This window comes from Neoarius graeffei, chromosome 18 (assembly GCF_027579695.1).
Source record: "Neoarius graeffei isolate fNeoGra1 chromosome 18, fNeoGra1.pri, whole genome shotgun sequence".
Classification (NCBI taxonomy): domain Eukaryota; kingdom Metazoa; phylum Chordata; class Actinopteri; order Siluriformes; family Ariidae; genus Neoarius; species Neoarius graeffei.
The window spans coordinates 50,079,546-50,102,474 of record NC_083586.1 but is presented as its reverse complement, the minus strand read 5'-3'; the positions used below and the strand labels follow the sequence as shown (position 1 = coordinate 50,102,474).

The window sequence follows — 22,929 nt, the reverse complement described above, 5'->3', positions numbered from 1 at the left end:
GAGCCGCTGCTCCTCCACATCGAGAGGAACCAGCTGAGGTGGCTCGGGCATCTTTTTCGGATGCCTCCTGGACGCCTCCCTGGGGAGGTGTTCCAGGCATGTCCCCCCGGGAGGAGGCCCCGGGGAAGACCCAGGACACGCTGGAGGGACTATGTCTCTCGGCTGGCCTGGGAACGCCTCGGTGTTCTTCCCGAGGAGCTGGCCGAGGTGTCTGGGGAAAGGGAAGTTTGGGCTTCCATGCTTAGACTGCTGCCTCCGCGACCCGGTCCTGGATAAGCGGAAGAAGACGAGACGAGACGAGTTTCACTTGGCACAGGATCATCTTTGCCTCAGGATACATTATTTTGCCTTTTTTTCCTGTTTTCTATTCTGTTATTTTGCTACTTTGCTGTGCACTGTGGAATTACTTTGCTCATTCTGTGGGATTACTTCTTGCCTCTTGTTTTTTGGGAATGTGAGGGTATTTCTCCTGGCATGGAAGTGCTTTGAACTTTTGAACTTTTGTTTTAGCCCTGAGAGCTCTTTTCCTGCTGCAGAGTTGCGTCCTGGACTCAGTTACTTGTTTTTCTGCTTCTGTATTCATCTGACACTTCTTCTCTTCCAGTTTGACACTAGCCCCTGTTTCCCCTAATTCTCCATTCTGGAATTTCACCTGTCGGCTGCTCCTCTCTTCCAGTCCTTCACGATCAAGCCTTCTTCACTCCAGTGAGTCTACTTTTGAGTCTTGTCAGCACCGACTGCCATTTGACTCATGACAGAACAATCCTGCCAAACAGGAATGGACCTAGCAGACTTGGATGTGGTCAAAACAGCATTGACCAAACAAGGCTCTATTTTGGGCTACCATCAGCAGGAGATCGCAGCTGTCCATCAGCGTATGATGGCATCCCAGAGACATTGCAGAAACTCTCCTCTCAGATGGAGAGCCTTCAGAGTTCAATCTCCAGTCACCCAGCATCTGCACCTATTAGCTCACTCATTGCCCCTACCGTTGTTCCAACACTGCAACCCCACCGAGAGCTATGCCTGCCCTGCCCCACAACCTTACAATGGGGAGCCTGGGACCTGCCACTCATTCCTATCCCAGTGCTCCTTGTCAATGGAACTCCAGGCCTCTGCTTTCCCTTTCGAGAGCTCTAGAGTTTCCTATGTCATCACGCTTCTGACTAGAAAGTCTCAGGAGTGGGGAACAGTGGTTTGGGATGCAGAGACCCCCTATTCTAGCTACAAGGAATTCTCTGAAGAGATGCAGAAGGTTTTTGACCGGTCGCCCAAGGGCAAGAAGGCAGCTAGGCAACTAATGGGGCTCAAGCAAGGCAGCCGGGCAGTTTACGACTATGCCATTGAGTTTCATACCTTGGCTGCAGTCATGGATTGGAATGCCAGTGTCCTGTATGATTCATTTTTTCATGGACTTAACAGCTCTATATTGGATGAGATCAACCCTCACAACCTCTCCAAGACTCTGGATGGTCTCATGGACCTAGCTGGTCAGGTGGATACCCAGTTACGCCAACGGAACCTGACAAGGAGCCTCAGATTTGAACCCAAGGTCACTGTTTCCTCATCTGAGGCCACTGCTTCCCCTGAACCAGAGCCCATGCAGTTAGGCAGAACCCATGTCACCCCCAAGGAAAGAAAGCATCACTGTGAGACCAGATCCTGTTTTTATTGTGGCAAACCTGAACATTTCATCTCTCATTGCCCGTTAAAAAGGTCTGCCCACCAATAGCAGCAGGGATACAGGTGGGTATATCAACACAGTTTTCCCTTGCCAAGAAGCCAGTGCTTCCTGCTAAGATCATCTTTCAGAACAAGATGCTGGTGCATTAGTGAGCCCAAATGGTAAATACTTTGTCTTACCATTTGGGCTCACTAATGCACCAGCAGTCTTCCAAGCACTGGCCAATGATGTCGTGTGAGATTTCATCAACCAGTTCATCTTCATTTACCTCGATGACATCTTGATCTTTTCTCCCACACTCAAGATCCACCGGTCCCATGTCAGACAGGTTCTGCAGTGGCTACTAGAGAACCAACTTTTCACTAAGGTTGAGAAATGTGAGTTCCATAAGTGCACAATCTCATTTCTGGGTTTCATTATCTCCCCAGGTAAGGCCCAAGTGGACCTGGATAAGGTCAAGGCAGTCTCGGACTGGCCCATCCTCTCCTCTCGCAGGGAGCTGCAATGCTTCTTGGGGTTTGCTAAATTTTATCAGAGGTTTATCAGGAATTATAGCTCTATTGCTTCCCCTCTTACTGAGCTCACATCCTCCAAATGCCCCTTTCACTGAAACAACTGTGCAAAGAATGCATTCACATCTCTTAAGACCAAGTTTTCCACTGCACTGGTCCTTATCATCCCGGACCCTGTAGCTCAGTTTGTGCTAGAGGCAGATGCCTCAGTCATGGGGGTTGGAGCAGTCCTGTACCAAAGATCGTCTAAGGATGGCAAGATGCACCCCTGCATGTTTTTCTCACACCGCTTGACTCCAACTTAGCGCAACTATAGCATAGGTGATTGGGAACTGTTGGCCATCAGTTTGGCTCTGGAGGAGTGGAGACATTGGTTAGAGGGGACTGAGACTCCTTTCATCATAGGTATATATCTCCTTTGACTACAGAGCCATGCAGTTTTAATATGTGCAGAAAGTGGTTTGGCATTGTCTTGCTGAAAGAAGGAAGGCCTTCCCTGAAAAAGATTTTGTCTGGATGACAGCATGTTGCTCTGAAACATGTATATATCATTCAGCATTAATGATGCCTTCCCAGATGTACAAGCGACCCATGTCATGAGCATTAATGCACCCTCATACCATCACAGATGCTGGCTTTTGAACTGTGCACTGATAACAAGCCGGATGGTCCCTCTCCTCTTTAGCCTGGAGGACATGGTGTCCATGATTTCTAAAAAGAATTTCTACTTTTCATTTGTCTGATATTTGGGACAATTTTCCACTTCACCCCAGTCCATCATAAAAGAGCTCGGGCCCAGAGAAGGTGGCGATGTGTGGATGCAGTAATGAACTGTTTTCACAGATGATGGCTTTCTGAAGACCATACAGTGATTTCCACCACAGACACGTGCCTGCTTTTAATGCAGTGTTGCCTGGGGGCCTGAAGATCACAGGCATCCAATGTCAGTTTTCAACCTTGTCTTTTGCATACAGAGATTTCTCCAGATTATCTGAATCTTTTAATGAGATTATGTACCATAAATGATCCCCAAATTCTTTGCAATTTTACATTGAGGAACGTTATTCTTAAGTTGTTGTACTGCTTGCCCACACAATCTTTCATAGAGCGGTGAACCCCTCCCCATCTTTACTTCTGAAAGACAGCCTCTCTGGAATGCTCTTTTTATGCCCAATCATGCTACAGCTATGTTGCCAATTAAGCCAGTTAGGTGTTTTGTTTTTTGTTTGTTTTTTTGTTGTTGGTTTTTAGCATTACACAACTTTTTCAGTCTTTTGTTGCCCTTGTCCCAAGTTTTCTGAAATGTGTTGCTGACATCAAATTCAAAATTGTCAGAATGCAGGCACTTACGAATGTATGTGCAAGGGAGAGTGGGGTGCAAACTGGAAATGAAGCCAAATCACAAGACAGGAAGCATAGTCAGAGAGCAGGCAAGGGTTGGTCGATCAGTAAACAGGGCAATAGAGGCAAGACAGGTAACGTAAACAAAGAGATAAAGCGAGGGTCAGAAATACGAGAGGCAGGCAAAGAATGAAAGGCTTGGTATGGACTGGAGAAACACAGAATGCTACTTCACATTGAAGGTGTGTGAATGAGAAGCTTAAGTAGCATGATTGATGAGTAGTGAATGAACGACAGCTGATTTCAATAAGCCGGTGATGGGAGTGCTGTGCTTTCTGGGAGTTGTAGTTCTGAGTGTCCATGTTTGTAGTCTAGATATTGCTGTCATTCTCAATGGCTTTACTGACAGAACACCCCCCCCCCCCCCCCCCCCGAGGAGCTCCCTCTTGGAGCTAAACTCTTCCTGGGGTGACCTCTTCCTCTAGGTGCAGGTTTGTCAGGGTGTTGTACATGAAACTCCTTTTTGAGCAAAGGGTCCAGAATTTCCTTAGCTCCCACCCAGCTTTGTTCCTCAGGTCCATAGCCCTCCCAGTTTACCAGGTATTCAACTTGACCTCTTCTGCATCTGGAGTCAAGTATTCTGTTCACCTGGCAGTTGGGCTCACCTTCTAGGTTGAGTGCTGGATGTTCTTGGACTGGGGTGTTCTCGGCAATTGGGCCCAGAATAGCAGGTTTCAAACTGGAAACATGGAATATGGAGGATATCCTGCTGTGAGGGGGAAGTTCTAATCTGTATGAGACCTCGTTGATGCGTCAAAGTACCTTAAGTGGTCTGATGTAACTTGGCTGAAGTTTCCAACAGGTATTGGGTTCCCTGAGGTTCCTTGTGGACACCCAGGCCCGCCGACAGGGGGGGACAAACGGGTATGTTGTCCCAGGCCCAGGAATGGGGGGGGCCCAGAACTGGGCTGTCATGAAGTTGCGATTATTTTATTTCATTTCAAAATGTGTTGATTTGGGGGAGAAATGTGCTATATTTGCATTCAATAAATGATTTCTAGATCTTTTGCCTTTATTGTCTTTGAAAAAGGTGTCAAGAACCCTCTACCACCCCTAATGCAAAAATGGTTTGGTCTGACTCTTTCAGTCCATCCCTTCTGTGTGTGTGTGTGTGAGAGAGAGAGAGCAGCCCCTCCCCCAACCCGTGCGCTGCGATCAGAGTGTCACAGAATTTTCTCAGTGCGCTCCCTCCAAACAACTGGGATTTACATGAAAACGGAAGGAGATATTCACAAAATTCTTTCACAGTGAGTGCCACAAGGGTCTCCTGAACACACTGATGTAATTTTTTTTGTCTGTAGTGTAAAAAATGAGGTCACTAGAGCGAGTTAAAAACGAGTGACTTTTCTGCCAAGTTTTATAATGGCAGTCTATGGGGCTGCGCGCCTGTCCTCTCCTCACTTTCAGGCTTCTCATTCAAAAACTGCAAGTCCTATTGTGTAGGTAGACACATTGTGCAGTGGCGGTTCTAGACCAAAATTACTAGGGGGGCCGAGGTGGGGCCAGTGTTTTTTCAGGGGGGCACATATAAGGAAAAAACATGGCAATATTTAAGCGTTCAAAATGTTTTGTTTAGTTTATTTAAAACCAAAACAAAATAAATACATACAATGTATTTATTGAGCATAAATACAATGAGATAAACATTCTGTCTCAATAGCCTAAACATAAAATAAATCGTGCTCAATAAATCTTAAAACCATGTTTCTCTTTTTTGTAAAATAAGATTTCTATTTTTGCATACAATGAACCTTTTATCTGTCCAATGACACTTTTTAAATTCACAGCAGGGGCGGCACGGTGGTGTAGTGGTTAGCGCTGTCGCCTCACAGCAAGAAGGTCCTGGGTTCGAGCCCCGGGGCCGGCGAGGGCCTTTCTGTGTGGAGTTTGCATGTTCTCCCCGTGTCCGCGTGGGTTTCCTCCGGGTGCTCCGGTTTCCCCCACAGTCCAAAGACATGCAGGTTAGGTTAACTGGTGACTCTAAATTGACCGTAGGTGTGAATGTGAGTGTGAATGGTTGTCCGTGTCTATGTGTCAGCCCTGTGATGACCTGGCGACTTGTCCAGGGTGTACCCCGCCTTTCGCCCGTAGTCAGCTGGGATAGGCTCCAGCTTGCCTGCAACCCTGTAGAAGGATAAAGCGGCTAGAGATAATGAATGAATGAATGAAATTCACAGCATGAATTTTCTTTTTCACAGCATGAGACTTGAATGTACAATCACTATCTTTATCTAAATTACATTGTCATCTCACTCTTTATGTACAGCAGGGGGGAAAAATAGAAAGAAAAAATAAATTCACATACAGTGGTCTCAGAATCACCCTATAGCATTCACAGCAGGCTGAAACACTACAACAACAAGATTCTGCGATTGTGACTCCTTGAGAAACGGTCTACAAATGCATCAAGGTTCAAAGCCTTGGACCTTCTGGATTCAATGCTGAGCACACCAAGATTGCTTAGACGCTCCTCACTAATGGTGGATCGGAGGTAGGTCTTCACCAGTTTCAAAGTGGAGAAACTCCACTCACAAGAGGCAGAGCTCACTGGGAGTGCCACAGCTATTTTGCATAGTCTAAAGAGCGCAAAAAATACTTCTTTATATGGCTCAGTGAAACGTGTCAACGCTACTGTATCTGATGGCTTTTCAATCAAAAAACTTCGGACATGACAGCTGTTATCACTCACGTCCGAAGTTTACAATTCGCGCTGCTGCTGGTCTTTCTGCTGCAGGTACCAGTGTGCGTGTAGCGCTTTAAGGAATCCGTGTAGAACACTCCGTCATGTCAGTTCCAATCTTCGAGCCAGCGCACGTCGAAATTAATAGATTTATTAATTATTATCTGTTCAGCACAGGGGCCACAACAGGGGCCAGGAGCAATTTTACAGGGGCACTGGCCCCCTCTGGCCCCCGTTTAAAACCGCCTATGACATTGTGTGAATCAGGACAAGTGTGGCTACTACTTTTGAGAAAATTATGTGTGTGGAGTGAAAATTGGGGCTGGAAACACAGTTTAAATGAGAAAGTTTGAGCTATTTTTCCAAGCTCTCTACACTCTGCTCCACTGGTGTGTAACGCAATAGACACCCATTATAAAGGCTGATTTTCTCAGGCTTTATAAGGGGGAGGAGGGGTGGAGACGTGGGGGGTGGGAGCATGGCGAGGGCGGGCGTGTTTCTTTTCAAAATATGGCTTGCGGGAACCGTTATTCCAAAATCTCATACCCCACCTTTAAGGGGAAAAAAATGCTTCGACAATCAGCGTGCATGCCATTTGCCAACATGCACAAGTCAGGAGCACAGAAAAGAAAAGAGAAAAAGAGAGGAAGAAACCAAGAGACTCAGGGGCTCACTGCATAAATATTTTAAAAAAGATTCGGATGATGCAGCAGGTACTAGCAAAGGCAGTGGGGCAGCTGAGCCAGGTAAGACACAGCCAACTTTTTCCAGCCCCGTAAAGTAACCCCAACCAAGGCACGAACGGCACGCAATTAAATGTTACAAACGAGGGGAGAGAAAGTCACACTGAACACCATATCAAATGCACAGGGCATTGAATAATTTCATAACCACAACGGTTTAATAACATTGTGTTTCATATATCTGATTGAAGCTAAGAATATTCACCTTAGCCCGCAATCATATCCCGCCGTTTCTCGAGCGGTGTGTTCTTCTCTGCTTTTCACACTGGACAGTATGCACGCACAGTATACTATGTTCGCCCCCAGCCCTGCCACAAATCCCCCGTCCATCGCTGCTCCTTCAAGAGCACCCCAATCACGTGAGTAGAGACTGGGATAAGAGAGGTGTGTGTGTGTGTGTGTGTGTTGGCCCGGGGGGGGGGGGGGGGCCCATTCAGAGCATTTTGTCCCAGGCCCAGCCAAAGCTGTCAGCGGCCCTGTGGACACCCATACCCTGTCACTGGGGGAGAAATCTGGATTGTTACCTGTGTTTGTCTGCATACTCTTTATACTTAGCATTAACGGTTTCTATGCATTGGTGTACTTCTCATATTGCTTGGCTGCAAGAGAACCGATCCTCCACTGCTTGTACTTGTGCTGGTGAGTCATCCCAGGGAAACAGATGTGGCTGGTAGCTGAGTATGCACTGAAAAGGTGTTAGTTGATTCACGGAGTGTTTGAGTGAGTTTTCTGCATACTCAGCCCACAGGAGGAATCAGGACCAGTCCCCCTTAGTCTGGCTAACGCAACTTCAAAGCTCTGCGAGCATTGGTCTGGCATAAATATTAAGCCCAACCGTTTCCCAAAGTGCGTGGTTGACCCGCCTCCCTGAAATGCCTCAGTTTGCTACTGGTCAAAGCCAGAAAAGGCTGTGATGAAGCTTAAACCAATGACATCACTCTTTCCTCTGACATATGTGACGCGACGGAAACTGCTTGAGTAACAGAAAGAAGATAAATACCTCCAGGGCTGCTCTTTGCTCCGTTTTCAATGAGAACTTCCCATTGAATGCTTTCAATACAGCATCTACCGCTGTGTCAAAGGCTTGCCGCTGCTCCATGTTCGTAATGTTTCTAGTGAATGAAGCACTTCCGGCATAGATTCTGTAAACAATCTATGGCTTCCGGTCGCAGTTCTACTACGTCACTGCCTTGAACACGCCTCTACCCAGGGCCGTTGGAGATGCTCAAAGTTGATTGGCTCCCGATTTTTCGGGAGCTTGGAAGAGCTGGAGATAGCTTGCCTTGCCAGACTAAGTTCGCAACAGCCCCCTGTGTTGCGTCACACTTAGGATGGGCGGGCCCAGGCTAAGTCCCCCTGGTTCCTCATACTGAAGATTCTCAAAAAAAAATCTGATTTCTTGGTTGGCCCATTCCACTTGACCGTTGGATTGTGGGTGATAACCAGACATGAGACTTACTGACACCCCTAATCATTCCATAAAGCAAGCTCAAAAACGTGAGAAACTGGGGGCCCCAGTCACAGACTATGTCCTCAGGAATGCCATAGTACCTGAATACATGTTGGAATAGCAGTTCGGCTGTTTGGAATGCCATGGGGATGCCGGGCAATGGGATGAGTTTCAGTGCCTTGGAGAATCTGTCAGTGGTTACCATGATGATGGTGTTGCCTTGGGAGGGAGAGAGGTCTGTAATTAAGTCAATGGCTAGGTGGGACCACGGTCTTTGAGGTATCAGGAGTGGACACAGTTTGCCGGCAGGAGGGGTTCTTGGAATCTTTGCTTGGGCACACTCAGAGCAGGAGGTGATGAACTGGTTAATTTCTGTGAGCATGTTTTCCCACCAGTACTTGTTTTTGAGCATCTGATGTGTTCGTTGGCTGCCAGAATGTTCCATGGCAGGAGATGTGTGAGCCCAAGTGATGAGTAAACCCTGGAATGTTTTGGGACATAAAGAAGGCCTGGTGGAAGGTTAATGGGGCTTGTCCATGGTTGGGAGTTCTTTATTTCTTGGTCCAGGTCCCAAGTAATGGATTGGACAAAGCAACTGGACGGAAGAATGGGGTGAGTGACTGAATCTTGATGTGACGAGTCAAAGGTTCAGGATAGGGCGTCTGCCTTGGTGTTTTTTGAGCCAGGGTGGAACAAGATTATGAACTTAAAATCAGGGCTTTGAACCGGTTCAAGGAACGAAAACGAAAACCGGGAACTTTTTCTATTTCACATGGAACAGAAACGAAACCAGAAACTTTATTATTTTTTATGTTCCGGAACAGAAACGCTTATTAAAAATAATGGTAACCGGTTAATACCGGTTTTTATTTCGTTCCTCAAAGTTTCTGTAGCCTACAAATAGTCATTCTTCTCCTGCGGAAGTTTCTATGACCCGCTGGGGTTCACTACCTGTGTGACGTTCGCTGATTGAATGGAGAGAGCGGGAAGGTGGACTACTAGTGAATACTAGGTGAATTACTGAGTGTCTGAGCAAAGAAGAGTCTGAACGATGCAACCTCCCTATTGGCTGTTTGTAAAAATGTATCAGTTGTTGCCCTTCCCACGGGAATCATCGCGGACTCGAGAGACGAGACCTGACGAGTTAGTTCGTTGGTAGCAGAACAAAATGCCTGGACACAAATCGGGTTTTCAGAAAAGGAAAGAAAATAAACGGAGGGTCGAAAATACAAAAAAGGAGGCAGAAAATGCAAAACGAGTTTTAAGGTAGGACAAATGGTTACTTTTTAAGGCAGCCCGCCGTGGCTGCAGGCTTTCAGTTGTCATTGAATGGTTACTTTTCTGAGGCAGCCCGCCGTGGCTGCCTGCAGGCTTATTTATTATAGCCCATTTAGTTAAAATAGTTGATATAAAATGTTTATAGTTATGTGATGGTTGTCCTGATTTAGACTGTTTTTTTGGGGGGGGCGCGATGTTGCACCCGGGTCCAGATTAGGGGAGAACTGGCCCTGGCTACATTTCAGCTGTAGTTTGTTTTATGAATGTATGCACTTGCATAGATGTGTACTTCCAATATGGCGCCTAACAAAATCTCGCGGCGCGGTGACGTCATGCGGTAGCTCTCTATAGGGCCTGACTAGCCTTTGGTAACACTAAACGAATTATCTTTCATTTTTGGCACTTTTTCTGTTTGTGTAGCTGGGAAGACATACTGAGAATCCAAATCACCAACATTTGAAATAATAATTGTTTTGAATTATTTCTTGTCTTATTTAATGAAGGTTGTAATAGAATTAGCCTACATTTGGCTTAAGCTGGATGAGACAGAGACATAATTTTATAGCCATTTGTTAAACAGCTGACAGGGAACGTAATTAACCGTTCCGGGAACGAAATTTTTTTGTTCTAACCGGTTCGGGAACGTCTATTTAATGGTGGAACCCAAAACCGGAAACGTTAAAATTCCGTTTCTGTTCGGAACGAACCAATAGGAAAAAAATTCCGGTTCAAAGCCCTGCTTAAAATGAGTGAAGAAAAATGCCCATCTGGCTTGATATGGGTTTAAACTCTTTGCCTTCTTAAGATATTCAAGGTTCTTGTGATTGGTCAGAATCATGAAGGGATGTGTGGCTCCCTCCAGCCAGTGTCTCCACTCCTCAAGGGCTAGTTTAATGGCAAGTAGCTCTCTCTTCCCAATGTCATAATTCCTCTCTGCAGAGGTGAGTTTCTTTGAGAAGAAAGCCACTGGATGGAGCTTGTGTTTCTCACCAAAGTGCTGAGACAAGATTCCTCCTATCCCAGTGTCAGACGCATCAACCTCAACTGTGAATGGCTTGGTCAGGTCAGGGTGCTTTGGAACTGGGGCAGAGGTAAAGGCGTGCTTGAGTCAGTTGAATGCTTCTTCTGCCAAAGGGTTCCATTGAAGACTTTTGGGTCCCTTCTTGAGCAGGGCCATTAGAGGAGTGGCAATCATGCTGAAGCCTCTACTGAAATGGCGATAAAAGTTGGCAAAGTCTAAGAAACACTGAAGGTCCTTTACCGATGTGGGTGCTGGCCAGGACATGACGGCAGATACCTTGGCAGAATCCATGCTGACTTCTTCTGCACTGATGATACAGCCCAAAAAGGAGATTTGACTCTGATAGAATTCACATTTCTCTGCCTTTATGTAGAGATGGTTAGCCAGCAGGTGCTGGAGGACAGCTCAGACATGTTCCAGGTGGCTTCTCTCATCGGCATAGTAGATTAAGATGTCATCGATATAGGCAAACACGAACTTGCCTAGCATGTCCCTTAGCACATCATTCATTAGGCACTGGAACACACTAGGCACCAAAGAAAGACCAGAGGGCATTACCTGGTACTCAAAATGGCCGGCAGTTGTGCTGAAGGCGGTCTTCCATTCATCACCTTTCTTTATTCTGATGAGGTTGTAGGCACTACGTAGGTCGAGCTTAGAGAAGATCTTGGCAGATTAGAGCTGTTCTAGAGCTGAGGGAACAAGAGGAAGAGGATAGGGATACTTGACAGAGACTTGGTTCAATCCTCTATAGTCTATACATGGCCGGAGACCACCACCCTGTTTCTCCACAAAGAAGAAGCCGGCTGACGCAGGAGACTTTGAAGGATGGCTGTAACCCTGTTTGAGGGCCTCTTGGATATATTCCTCCTTCTAAGAAAGGGGATAGATGTGACCACATGGAGGTGACATGCCTGGTAGTAGATCGATGGTACAGTCATAAGGTCTTCCCTTGCTAAAAACTTCTTTCAAGTCCAGATAGCACTCAGGAACACTCTCCATGGAATCTGGCTGTGGACTCTCAACTGTGGAGGAGAGATTGATCTGGGGATATGAGAGACAATTCTGAATTGCAGGTGGATGACCACTGGATAATTTCTTTATTCTGCCAAGAGATAAGTGGATCATGAAGCTGTAACCAAGGGTAACCAAGAATGATGTTGTGGTTAATGGTTGTGGTCACATAGAGGGAGATGACTTCTGTTTGAAGTGCTCCCACCTGAATATGAATGGGAGCAGTACGAGTAGTGACAAGACCATCACCTATTAGTCCCCCTTCGATGGTTCTGATGCTGAGTGAACTTTGCAGAGGGGTTGTAGGCAGGTCAAACTTCTGGATGATCATGCTGTTGATGAAGTTCCCCTCTGCCCCTGAGTCAACAAAAGCAGACAGAACGTGTGTGGAGGATGCCAATTTTAACAACACTGGAACTTTAAAGGATTTTGTATTGAATTTTCTCACTAGACTCATTGCATGCGCTGGGCTTTCAGGTGGGCCGGCGCAGGACGGATAGGACACTGACTAATATGATGCTCAGAACTCCCGCAGTAGAAGCACAGGCCCTCCTTCCTCCATCTTTCCCGTTCAGCACATTTCAAATGGATGTGGGAAACCTCCATGGGTGTAGTGTCCTCAGAGGGTTGAACAGGTTTGGAGCTTTCCTTTATCAAGGGTCAGTGGGTCAATAAATGATCTAGTCATCTTGCTAGGTCAATGAGAGAGTCCAGTGTTAGTTGCTCATCTCTACATGCCATTTCACTTAGAATTTCTGGACGAAGACCTTGGCGAAACACAGCTTTTAATGCTGGATCATTCCATCTGCTGGCTGCTGCTAGCATTCTGAAGTCCAGGGCATATTCAGCAACTCCTCAGGATCCCTGTGATATTGTGAGCAAACTTTCGCCGACTTTGATTCCATCGGGTTTGTGGTTGAACACTCTCTTGAACAACTTGAGGAGACGTTCATACGAAGTCGTGTGCTCACTGCCATTTTTCCAAACAGCGCTCGCCCATTGTAACGCTTTGCCAGTGAGAAATTACAGAAATTTAGCGATCTCGTGCTCATCAGAGAGATTAGGCATAGTGGACAAGTGCATGGAGCGCTGAAGTAAGAATCCCTTACAAGCGAGAGCTTTCCCAGCATATTTCTCCAGAATGGGAAGTTGCAACGCAGGACTGGGAGAAGCCTCAGGATGCGTTAGCAAGGCCTGTAACATCACAGTTGTGAGCTGCGCCATTCAGGTGTTGAGGTCTGCAAGCATCTGTTGATGTTCTCCTAGAAGTCATCTTTGAGTGTTCAATGCAGTTTGCTTTGCCTTTTCTGCTACATCCATGATAGACAAAGTATCCTGTCAGAATGCAGGCAGTTATGGATGTATGTGCAGGAGAAAGCGGGGCGCAAACTGGAAATGAAGCCAAATCGCAAGACAGGAAGCATACTCAGAGAGCAGGCAAGGGTTGGTCGATCAATAAACAGGACAATAAAGGCAAAACAGGTAATGTAAACAAAGAGATAAAGCGAGGGTCAGAAATACGAGAGGCAGGCAGAGAATGAAAGGCTTGGTATGGACTAGAGAAACACAGAATGATACTTCACACTGAAGGTGTGTGAGTGAGAGGCTTAAGTAGTGTGACTGATGAGTAGTGAATGAACAACAGCTGATTTCAATAAACTGGTGACAGGGGGTGCTGTGCTTTCTGGGAGTTGTAGTTCTGAGTGTCCTTGTTTGTAGTCTGGCTATTGCTGTCGTTCTCAATGGCTTTACTGAGAAAAATGAGCATATATTTTTCAAAGAACAATAAAAATTTCTCAGTTTCAACATTTCTTATGTTGTCTTTGTACTATTTTCAAGGAAATGAATGAATGAACCCTTTATTATCACCAGTCACAAGTACCAGCGAAATTGACCATCAACCTGTCCTTACACACACACACATACACACAGGGTAAATATAGGGTGTCCATAATTTGCAAGTCTTCACATTCTGTTTTTATTTATGTTTTACACAGTGTCCCAAGATTTTTGAAATTGGGGTTGTAGAAGATATGAATATTTATATTTTTGAATTAAATTACAAAAAAAGAACTTTTTCACAATATTCTAATTGTTTGAGATGCACTACTATTTACATGCTTTAATCATATCCATGTAAACTGTGGAAAGCAAACTGATCTACACTTTTGCAGGTTACTTTAATTTTCTGAGTTAATAGGCTATAATTAATTTATACAAAGTAAAACCATGCTATGTAATATGATTGAAATGAAGAACAGTTTTTATTTCTTCATGTGTTATGTTTGCACATTCTCCCAGTACATAAAGGACTTTTATAACCGCACTGCAGTGAGGCGTCATGGGAGCGGTCTGAGCAGTGACAGCATCACAGTGCTTTACTCCATTACCGTGTCCATTTTTGCCATTGGTGGACTGGTAGGCTCCCTCACTGTGGGAATGCTGGTAACCAAATTTGGAAGGTATTGCACCAAGCCACAATGTTCTATAAGTTTGACACACATATGTATGATGTTTAAAGTTACAGTGGTGCTTGAAAGTTTGTGAACCCTTAGGAATTTTCTATATTTCTGCATAAATATGACCTAAAACATCATCAGATTTGCACACAAGTCCTAAAAGTAGATAAAGAGAACCCAGTTAAACAAATGAGACAAAAATATTATGCTTGGTCATTTATTTATTGAGGAAAATGATCTAATATTACATATCTGTGAGTGGCAAAAGTATGTGAACCTTTGCTTTCAGTATCTGGTGTGACCCCCTTGTGCAGCAATAACTGCAACTAAACGTTTGCAGTAACTGTTGATCAGTCCTGCACACCGGCTTGGGGGAATTTTAGCCCGTTCCTCTGTACAGAACAGCTTCAACTCTGGGATGTTGGTGGGTTTCCTTACATGAACTGCTTGCTTCAGGTCCTTCCACAACATTTCAATTGGATTAAGGTCAGGACTTTGACTTGGCCATTCCAAAACATTAACTTTATTCTTCTTTAACCATTCTTTGGTAGAACGACTTGTGTGCTTAGGGTCATTGTCTTGCTGCATGAACCACCTTCTCTTGAGATTCAGTTCATGGACAGATGTCCTGACGTTTTCCTTTAGATCACTTGTATAATTCAGAATTCATTGTTCCATCAATGACCATCGGCAAGCCATCCTAGCCCAGATGCAGCAAAACAGGCCCAAACCATGATACTACCACCACCATGTTTCACAGATGGGATAAGGTTCTTATGCTGGAATGCAGTGTTTTCCTTTCTCCAAACATAACATTTCTCATTTAAACCAAAAAGTTCTATTTTGGTCTCATCCACCCACAAAAAATTTTTCCAATAGCCTTCTGGCTTGTCCGTGTGATCTTTAGCAAACTGCAGACGAGCAGCAATGTTCTTTTTGGAGAGCAGTGGCTTTCTCCTTGCAACCCTGCCATGCACACCATTGTTGTTCAGTGTTCTCCTGATGGTGGACTCATGAACATTAACATTAGCCAATGTGAGAGAGGCCTTCAGTTGCTTAGAAGTTACCCTGGGGTCCTTTGTGACCTCGCCGACTATTACACACCTTGCTCTTGGAGTGATCTTTGTTGGTCGACCACTCCTGGGGAGGGTAACAATGGTCTTGAATTTCCTCCATTTGTATACAATCTGTCTGACTGTGGATTGGTGGAGTCCAAACTCTTTAGAGATGGTTTTGTAACCTTTTCCAGCCTGATGAGCATCAACAACGCTTTTTCTGAGGTCCTCAGAAATCTCCTTTGTTCATGCCATGATACACTTCCACAAACATGTGTTGTGAAGATCAGACTTTGATAGATCCCTGTTCTTTAAATAAACCAGGGTGCCCACTCACACCTGATTGTCATCCCATTGATTGAAAACACCTGACTCTAATTTCACCTTCAAATTAACTGCTAATCCTAGAGGTTCACATACTTTTGCCCCTCACAGATATGTAATATTGGATCATTTTCCTCAATAAATAAAATGACCAAGTATAATATTTTTTATCTCCTTTGTTTAACTGCGTTCTCTTTATCTACTTTTAGGACTTGTGTGCAAATCTGATGATGTTTTAAGTCATATTTATGCAGAAATATAGAAAATTCTAAAGGGTTCACAAACTTTCGAGCACCACTGTATATTTAACCCACATAAGAATTCCAGAAGAGATCTGAACTATACTGTAATGTTTTCTATGTCAGTTGTCAATGTATATTTTGTTGTTGCTCTCTGTGTTTTTGTGTAGAAGAGGGACACTGGTGAACAGCACAGTTCTAGTGTTTGTAGCTGGTGGCCTCATGGGCTTTAGCAGGCATACTGACATTCCTGAGTTGATCATCATCGGTCGCTTCATCACAGGAATACATTCAGGTACACTGATGTAGTGTGCTAGTATTGTAGTGGGCAAGTATGCAAGTACAACCCCAATTCCAAAAAAGTTGGGACAAAGTACAAATTGTAAATAAAAATGGAATGCAATGATTTGGAAGTTTCAAAATTCCATATTTTATTCAGAATAGAACATAGATGACATATCAAATGTTTAAACTGAGAAAATGTATCATTTAAAGAGAAAAATTAGGTGATTTTAAATTTCATGACAACAACACATCTCAAAAAAGTTGGGACAAGGCCATGTTTACCACTGTGAGACATCCCCTTTTCTCTTTACAACAGTCTGTAAACATCTGGGGACTGAGGAGACAAGTTGCTCAAGTTTAGGGATAGGGATGTTAACCCATTCTTGTCTAATGTAGGATTCTAGTTGCTCAACTGTCTTAGGTCTTTTTTGTCGTATCATCCATTTTATGATGCGCCAAATGTTTTCGATGGGTGAAAGATCTGGACTGCAGGCTGGCCAGTTCAGTACCCGGACCCTTCTTCTACGCAGCCATGATGCTGTAATTGATGCAGTATGTGGTTTGGCATTGTCATGTTGGAAAATGCAAGGTCTTCCCTGAAAGAGACGTCATCTGGATGGGAGCATATGTTGCTCTAGAACCTGGATATACCTTTCAGCATTGATGGTGTCTTTCCAGATGTGTAAGCTACCCATGCCACATGCACTAATGCAACCCCATACCCTCAGAGATCCAGGCTTCTGAACTGAGCGCTGATAACAACTTGGGTCGTCCTTCTCCTCTTTAGTCCGAATGATACGGCGTCCCTGATTTCCATAAAGAACTTCAAATTTTGATTCGTCTGACCACAGAACAGTTTTCCACTTTGCCACAGTCCATTTTAAATGAGCCTTGGCCCAGAGAAGACATCTGCACTTCTGGATCGTGCTTCTTCTTTGAACTATAGAGTTTTAGCTGGCAACGGCGGATGGCATGGTGAATTCTGTTCACAGATAATGTTCTCTGGAAATATTCCTGAGCCCATTTTGTGATTTCCAATACAGAAGCAAGGCCAGTATGGTTTTCCGGCCTTGACCCTTACGCACAGAGATTCTTCCAGATTCTCTGAATCTTTTGATGATATTATGCACTGTAGATGATGATATGTTCAAACTCTTTGCAATTTTACACTGTCGAACTCCTTTCTGATATTGCTCCACTATTTGTCGGTGCAGAATTAGGGGGATTGGTGATCCTCTTCCCATCTTTACTTCTGAGAGCCGCTGCCACTCCAAGATGCTCTTTTTATACCCAGTCATGTTAATGACCTATTGCCAATTGACCTAATGAGTTGCAATTTGGTCCTCCATCTGTTCCTGTTTTGTACCTTTAACTTTTCCAGCCTCTTATTGCCCCTGTCCCAACTTTTTTGAGATGTATTGCTGTCATGAAATTTCAAATGAGCCAATATTTGGCATTTTCTATTCTTTAAGTTCGTTTCTTAAGACACGTATTATTTTAGGATGTTACCTTGTTGACAGTTTCGGCGAACACTTCCGCCTTCTTCAAAACAGTCACCAGATGTCGGGTGGTGACGTGCCTTATCAGCTGATGTTACTCTATGGAGGCGTGAACGTCCCGCCCAATTTGGCAGGTAGTCCACGCCTCCTGCTGTCAGGTCGCTGCCCCAGGACTGCGCTCCAGGTGTGTGACAGCGCGTACGCTCCCTCATCCCGGTTCATCGTCCTCTGCGCCCGCTTGCGTATCTCCACCGCCTCCAAAATCCAACGCTGATATCTATTCTCTTCAGCGCGAATGACTCTGGCCTCTTCCCAATTCATAATATGATTTTGTCGTTTGCAGTGGTCTGAAATGGCTGATTTTAAGTTTTCTTGGTTTGCTTTTTCTTTTTCGGATCTTGTGAGTCTTTTTGTTGTTTCTTTTTCACATTCTAATTGGTGTTCTTTCCTGCGAGTGTGGAAGCATCTGCCCGTTTCACCAATATAGACTTTATTGCATGACCGGCAAGGGATTTCATATATGACGTTGCATTTATTGTCCAGTTGTATTTTGTCTTTGGGGTGAACTAGCAGCTGTCGGAGGTTCTTGTATGGTTTGACCGGGGTGTTGATGTGGTATTTCCTCATGGATCGTTGGATGCGTTCTGTGACTCCTTTTATGTATGGTAGTGTGACAAAGCCCCGGTTTATTTTTTTTCTGTGTTTTTTCTTGTTTGTTTGTTTTTTTCTTTTATTTGTGCCTGTAATTTTCCTTTTTGAATTGCCCACGGTGGATATTGGCAGTTTTTTAATGCCTGTTGGATGTGTTGTTCCTCCTCCTGTCTGTCTTTCTCCTCCGTGATGTTCTGTGTTCGGTCGTATAATGTTCTAATTACTGACATTTTGTGTGCGATGGGATGTTCAGATGTCCAGAGAAGATATTGATCGGTATGTGTAGGTTTTCTGTATGTTGTAATTCTGATATTACCTTCTTCTGTGTGGTGTATTTTTAAGTCCAGAAACGCTATTGTCTTGTCCGTTTCCTCTTCGTGTGTGAATTTGATGTTGCCTGTCTTGTCTATGGAGTTTAGATGTTCCGTGAGTTGTTGTGTGTGGCCTATTTTGATTATTTCAAGAATGTCATCAACGTATCTTTTCCAGAAGATAGGTTTGCATTCGTCCGGTGCTGTTTGGTCTGTGTATCATCCGATCATTTAAGTATTCCATTCAATCTGGAAAACGAAAAACAAAAAAAACCACTCAATATTTCGTTTTCCTGTTTTTCTGTATGACCAAAAAATGAGGGATTGGTGTTTGTTTTCCTTTTTCCAACTCAAAACAGAACAAATAATAAACAGGGAAACCAAAACGAAATAATAACTCTAATTTACGATTATTGATTTTCTCTATTCCCCACACTACATTAGCCTTCCCATGATCCTCAGCGACAGTCCATCATCATCTCTGCGTCTATGAAACAGAAAAATTGCATGTGCATGTATATATCAAGTAATGTATTCATACAGCCTATTCATTTAATATATTAAGCTGTTAATGTTAAGCTGATGATCTCTTAATTATTGTTATCTCAATATAATAGTAATCAGTACTCGAGTTGAGGGGGGATGGGGGGGATGCCATCCCCCCTGGAATAAAAAATGGTCAAAATCATCCCCCCTCTAAAACGGGCATCCCCCCTCCCTTCCCTTGAGCAATTTTATCAATAAATGTGGACATTACTTCTATTTAACATTGGAATTAGAAATGCCATTCCACGTAGCTTTGCTGAAACTGAGCATACAGTAAGCTACCGCGAGAGAGGACACGCGCAAGCGAAGCGTTTGAGGAGGTGACATTCAGTTGGGGTTCCGTTATTTTTGATTTCATTCGGCGTCAGTGACAGCAGCGGATTGCAGCATCATGGCCAAGCGGAGTGGACAGCAAGACCTAAGCAAGTTCGGATTTAAGATCGCAAGAAAAAAAACATTTCAGGAGGTAAGTCAAGAGTTACGAATATCAGTCACACTTTCTGTGAGCCCACTATCACGCTGTAAAGTTACCGATATTATTTACCAAATGATTTAAAAGGAGCCTACCATGACTAGTGCAATTTGAAGTGCAACTTCATAGTCATGGTAGGCTCCTTTTAAATCGTTTGGTAAATAATTTATTAAAACCTCAGCAGGCAATGTAAATGAACAACTGAATCTTTTCATATCAAGTCAATAGAATTTTTATTCAAAGCTGAACATTGTGAACATTGAATTAAATACAGAGGTAGGTAGGGAACCAATAAGCTAAAACAAGCAACAGTAAATTGTAAATCTTCAGCTCTTCAGCTGTTGGTTCTCCTGCTTGCTCCTGCTCCTGTATTGTCTCGCACTCCGGGTCTTCCAGCTCCTGTCGCACTGTGTTGCAGTTGCTGCTGACTGTCATCTGGAATAAAGAGCAGTGGATAAGATAATTTAATTAAATATAATTATAATGTTATTTCTGATTTATTTATTATCTGAACGAGGATTTGAGCTTTGAAAAATGACTGGATTCTTTCTGTAACGTTGATTCCCGCTGTTATCTAGGTCACGTGACACCTTAACGTTGACGGTTACCAAGGAGCTGCCTTGGATACTTTGATACTTTGCTTCGATACATAGCAGCACTTTGATACATACTGGATACAAGCTAGCAAAATGAGTTAAAAGCAGGCATCTTTGGAAAGTTTCTTTGGAAAGGGGAAAAGGCCCATTGAGGAGACAGAAGAAGAGCCGATGACGAAGAAAAAGAAAGCTGCATTTTAGCAGACACTTTGTCGAGTCCTACACCAATCCTGCTCTGCCTTACATGCTGTGACCGGCTCTCTAATGAGGCAATGAAGCCTTCAAAACTGCTAGTGTCGTTAATTTTAGCCTTCCTGTCTTGAATAACACTTTTTGTTGCCTGAAGAATAACAAACGAACGTCCAGGCTGATTAAATTAATGGCCTTATACAAGAAATGAAAGCTAAGATGAACCTGAGTAAGCTATCGATAGCTGGCTGGACTCCAAACTAACATTCATTATGATAGCTGTGTTGTTATCCGCCGCCCACAAATTAGGCTCCATATCGGGAACTTTACAGCATGATAGTGGGCTCACAGAAAGTGGGACTGATATTCGTAACTCTTGACTTACCTCCGGAAATGTTTTTTTTCTTGCGATCTTAAATCCGAACTTGCTTAGGTCTTGCTGTCCACTCCGCTTGGCCATGATGCTGCAATCCGCTGCTGTCACTGACGCCGAATGAAGTAAAAAATAACGGAACCCCAACTGAATGTCACCTCCTCAAACGCTTCGCTTGCACGCGCCCTCTCTCGCGGTAGCTTACTGTATGCTCAGTTTCAGCAAAGCTACGTGGAATGGCATTTCTAATTCCAATGTTAAATAGAAGTAATGTCCACATTTATTGATAAAATTGCTCAAGGGAAGGGAGGGGGGATGCCCGTTTTAGAGGGGGGATGATTTTGACCATTTTTTATTCCAGGGGGGATGGCATCCCCCCCATCCCCCCTCAACTCAAGTACTGATTACTATTATATTGAGATAATAATAATTAAGAGATCATCAACTTAATATATTAAATGAATAGGATGTATGAATAAATTACTTGATATATACATGTACATGCAATTTTTCTGTTTCATAGACGCAGAGATGATGATGGACTGTCGCTGAGGATCATGGGAAGGCTAATGTAGTGTGGGGAATAGAGAAAATCAATAATCGTAAATTAGAGTTATTATTTCGTTTTGGTTTCCCTGTTTATTATTTGTTCTGTTTTGAGTTGGAAAAAGGAAAACAAACACCAATACCTCATTTTTTGGTCATACAGAAAAACAGGAAAACGAAATATTGAGTGTTTTTTTTTTGTTTTTCGTTTTCCAGATTGAATGGAATACTTGAATGATCGGATGATACACGGACCGTTTAGACAGGTTGCATATCCATTTTTCAATTATTTGCTTGTCCTTGCATTTATTTTGTTTCTTTTTGATAAGCCTATTTAGTTTTTTTAATATGGCGTGTTTTTGTTTTTGAGAATTCTTGTTCTTGTATTGCATTCAGATGTTCTTCCATACTTTTTTCCATGTCACTGCTGAGTTTGAACCGGCGTTTGAAATCTTGTGTTCTTTGTATTATTTCTGTATTTAAATTGTTGATTTTATTTGTCGTGCATCTAATTCTTTCTCTTACCAGAGTCATTCGCGCTCTTTCGATGGTCTTTTCCGCGTTTCTTGTTGGAATCGGATTTTTTATGTGGAGGCTTGCTGGAATGATGCCTTCGTCCCGGCAGCGGAGATTGAAGCGGAGATGGTTTCTTTGTCGCGCCAGTTTTTTCTTTAGTTTCTCCAGGTAGCGTACCTCTTTGGCACAATCTTCTCCATAACTTATTTTTAATATGTAGTGGAAAGGCGGAAGTGTTCGCCGAAACTGTCAACAAGGTAACATCCTAAAATAATACGTGTCTTAAGAAACGAACTTAAAGAATAGTTATAATAGTGAGACATAATGAACTTTCACTAAATATTTGGCATGAAATTTCAAAATGTCTCACTTTCGACATTTGATATGTTGTCTATGTTCTATTGTGAATACAATATCAGTTTTTGAGATTTGTAAATTATTGCATTCCGTTTTTATTTACAATTTGTACTTTGTCTCAACTTTTTTGGAATCGGGGTTGTACAAAGATGTTTTGAGTTTGTAGCAGCTTGAATGCAATTTGAGGTTGCAAACCAAATGGTAGTGAACATGTGACAGGTAAATGTGAAGTTATGCAGTTATGCTAGTTTGGTAGTGTGTTAAGTATATTGCGTTCATATGCTTGGATGTAAGGTTCCTACTGTTTAAGTCTCACTCACAACCCGCCATACGTGCTGATACGGGCGGTCTACCATAAAAAATTTGGCAAAACCGTGCTTGAGATTTGCGCGACACTTGCATGTGTTCAGTGCCGTAGAAGGTCGCAGACTGCCCGTGGAGACTTTAGATCCTGCACATGCAAATTCTACGGGTCTTGCGACAAATCAAGAATGCACACCAGGCCCGGCTCCAGGAACAGTTTACTAAGGGGGCAATTAGAAATCGCAAGGGGGCAAATATTTTTTCATATAGTGTGTAGTAGTGATGGCGGTCTGACAACGTGTTTCAAACAATTAACTGCGCCAACCACAAACACGGCCCCGAAGATTGCTTTAGTACGGGAAAATCTCATCTCATCTCATCTCATTATCTCTAGCCGCTTTATCCTTCTACAGGGTCGCAGGCAA

At 43.6% G+C, this 22,929-nt stretch overlaps 1 protein-coding gene across 1 annotated transcript in view; it reads left to right on the top strand.

The window, feature by feature from the left end:
• slc2a15b (solute carrier family 2 member 15b) overlaps positions 1-22,929 on the top strand; it is a 55,350-nt gene that overhangs the window by 7,323 nt on the left and 25,098 nt on the right. Inside the window, exons 3-4 of the mRNA XM_060898981.1 lie at positions 14,085-14,245; positions 16,031-16,155. Coding sequence (XP_060754964.1) covers positions 14,085-14,245; positions 16,031-16,155 — 286 coding nt within the window. The remainder of the gene's footprint in view (positions 1-14,084; positions 14,246-16,030; positions 16,156-22,929) is intronic.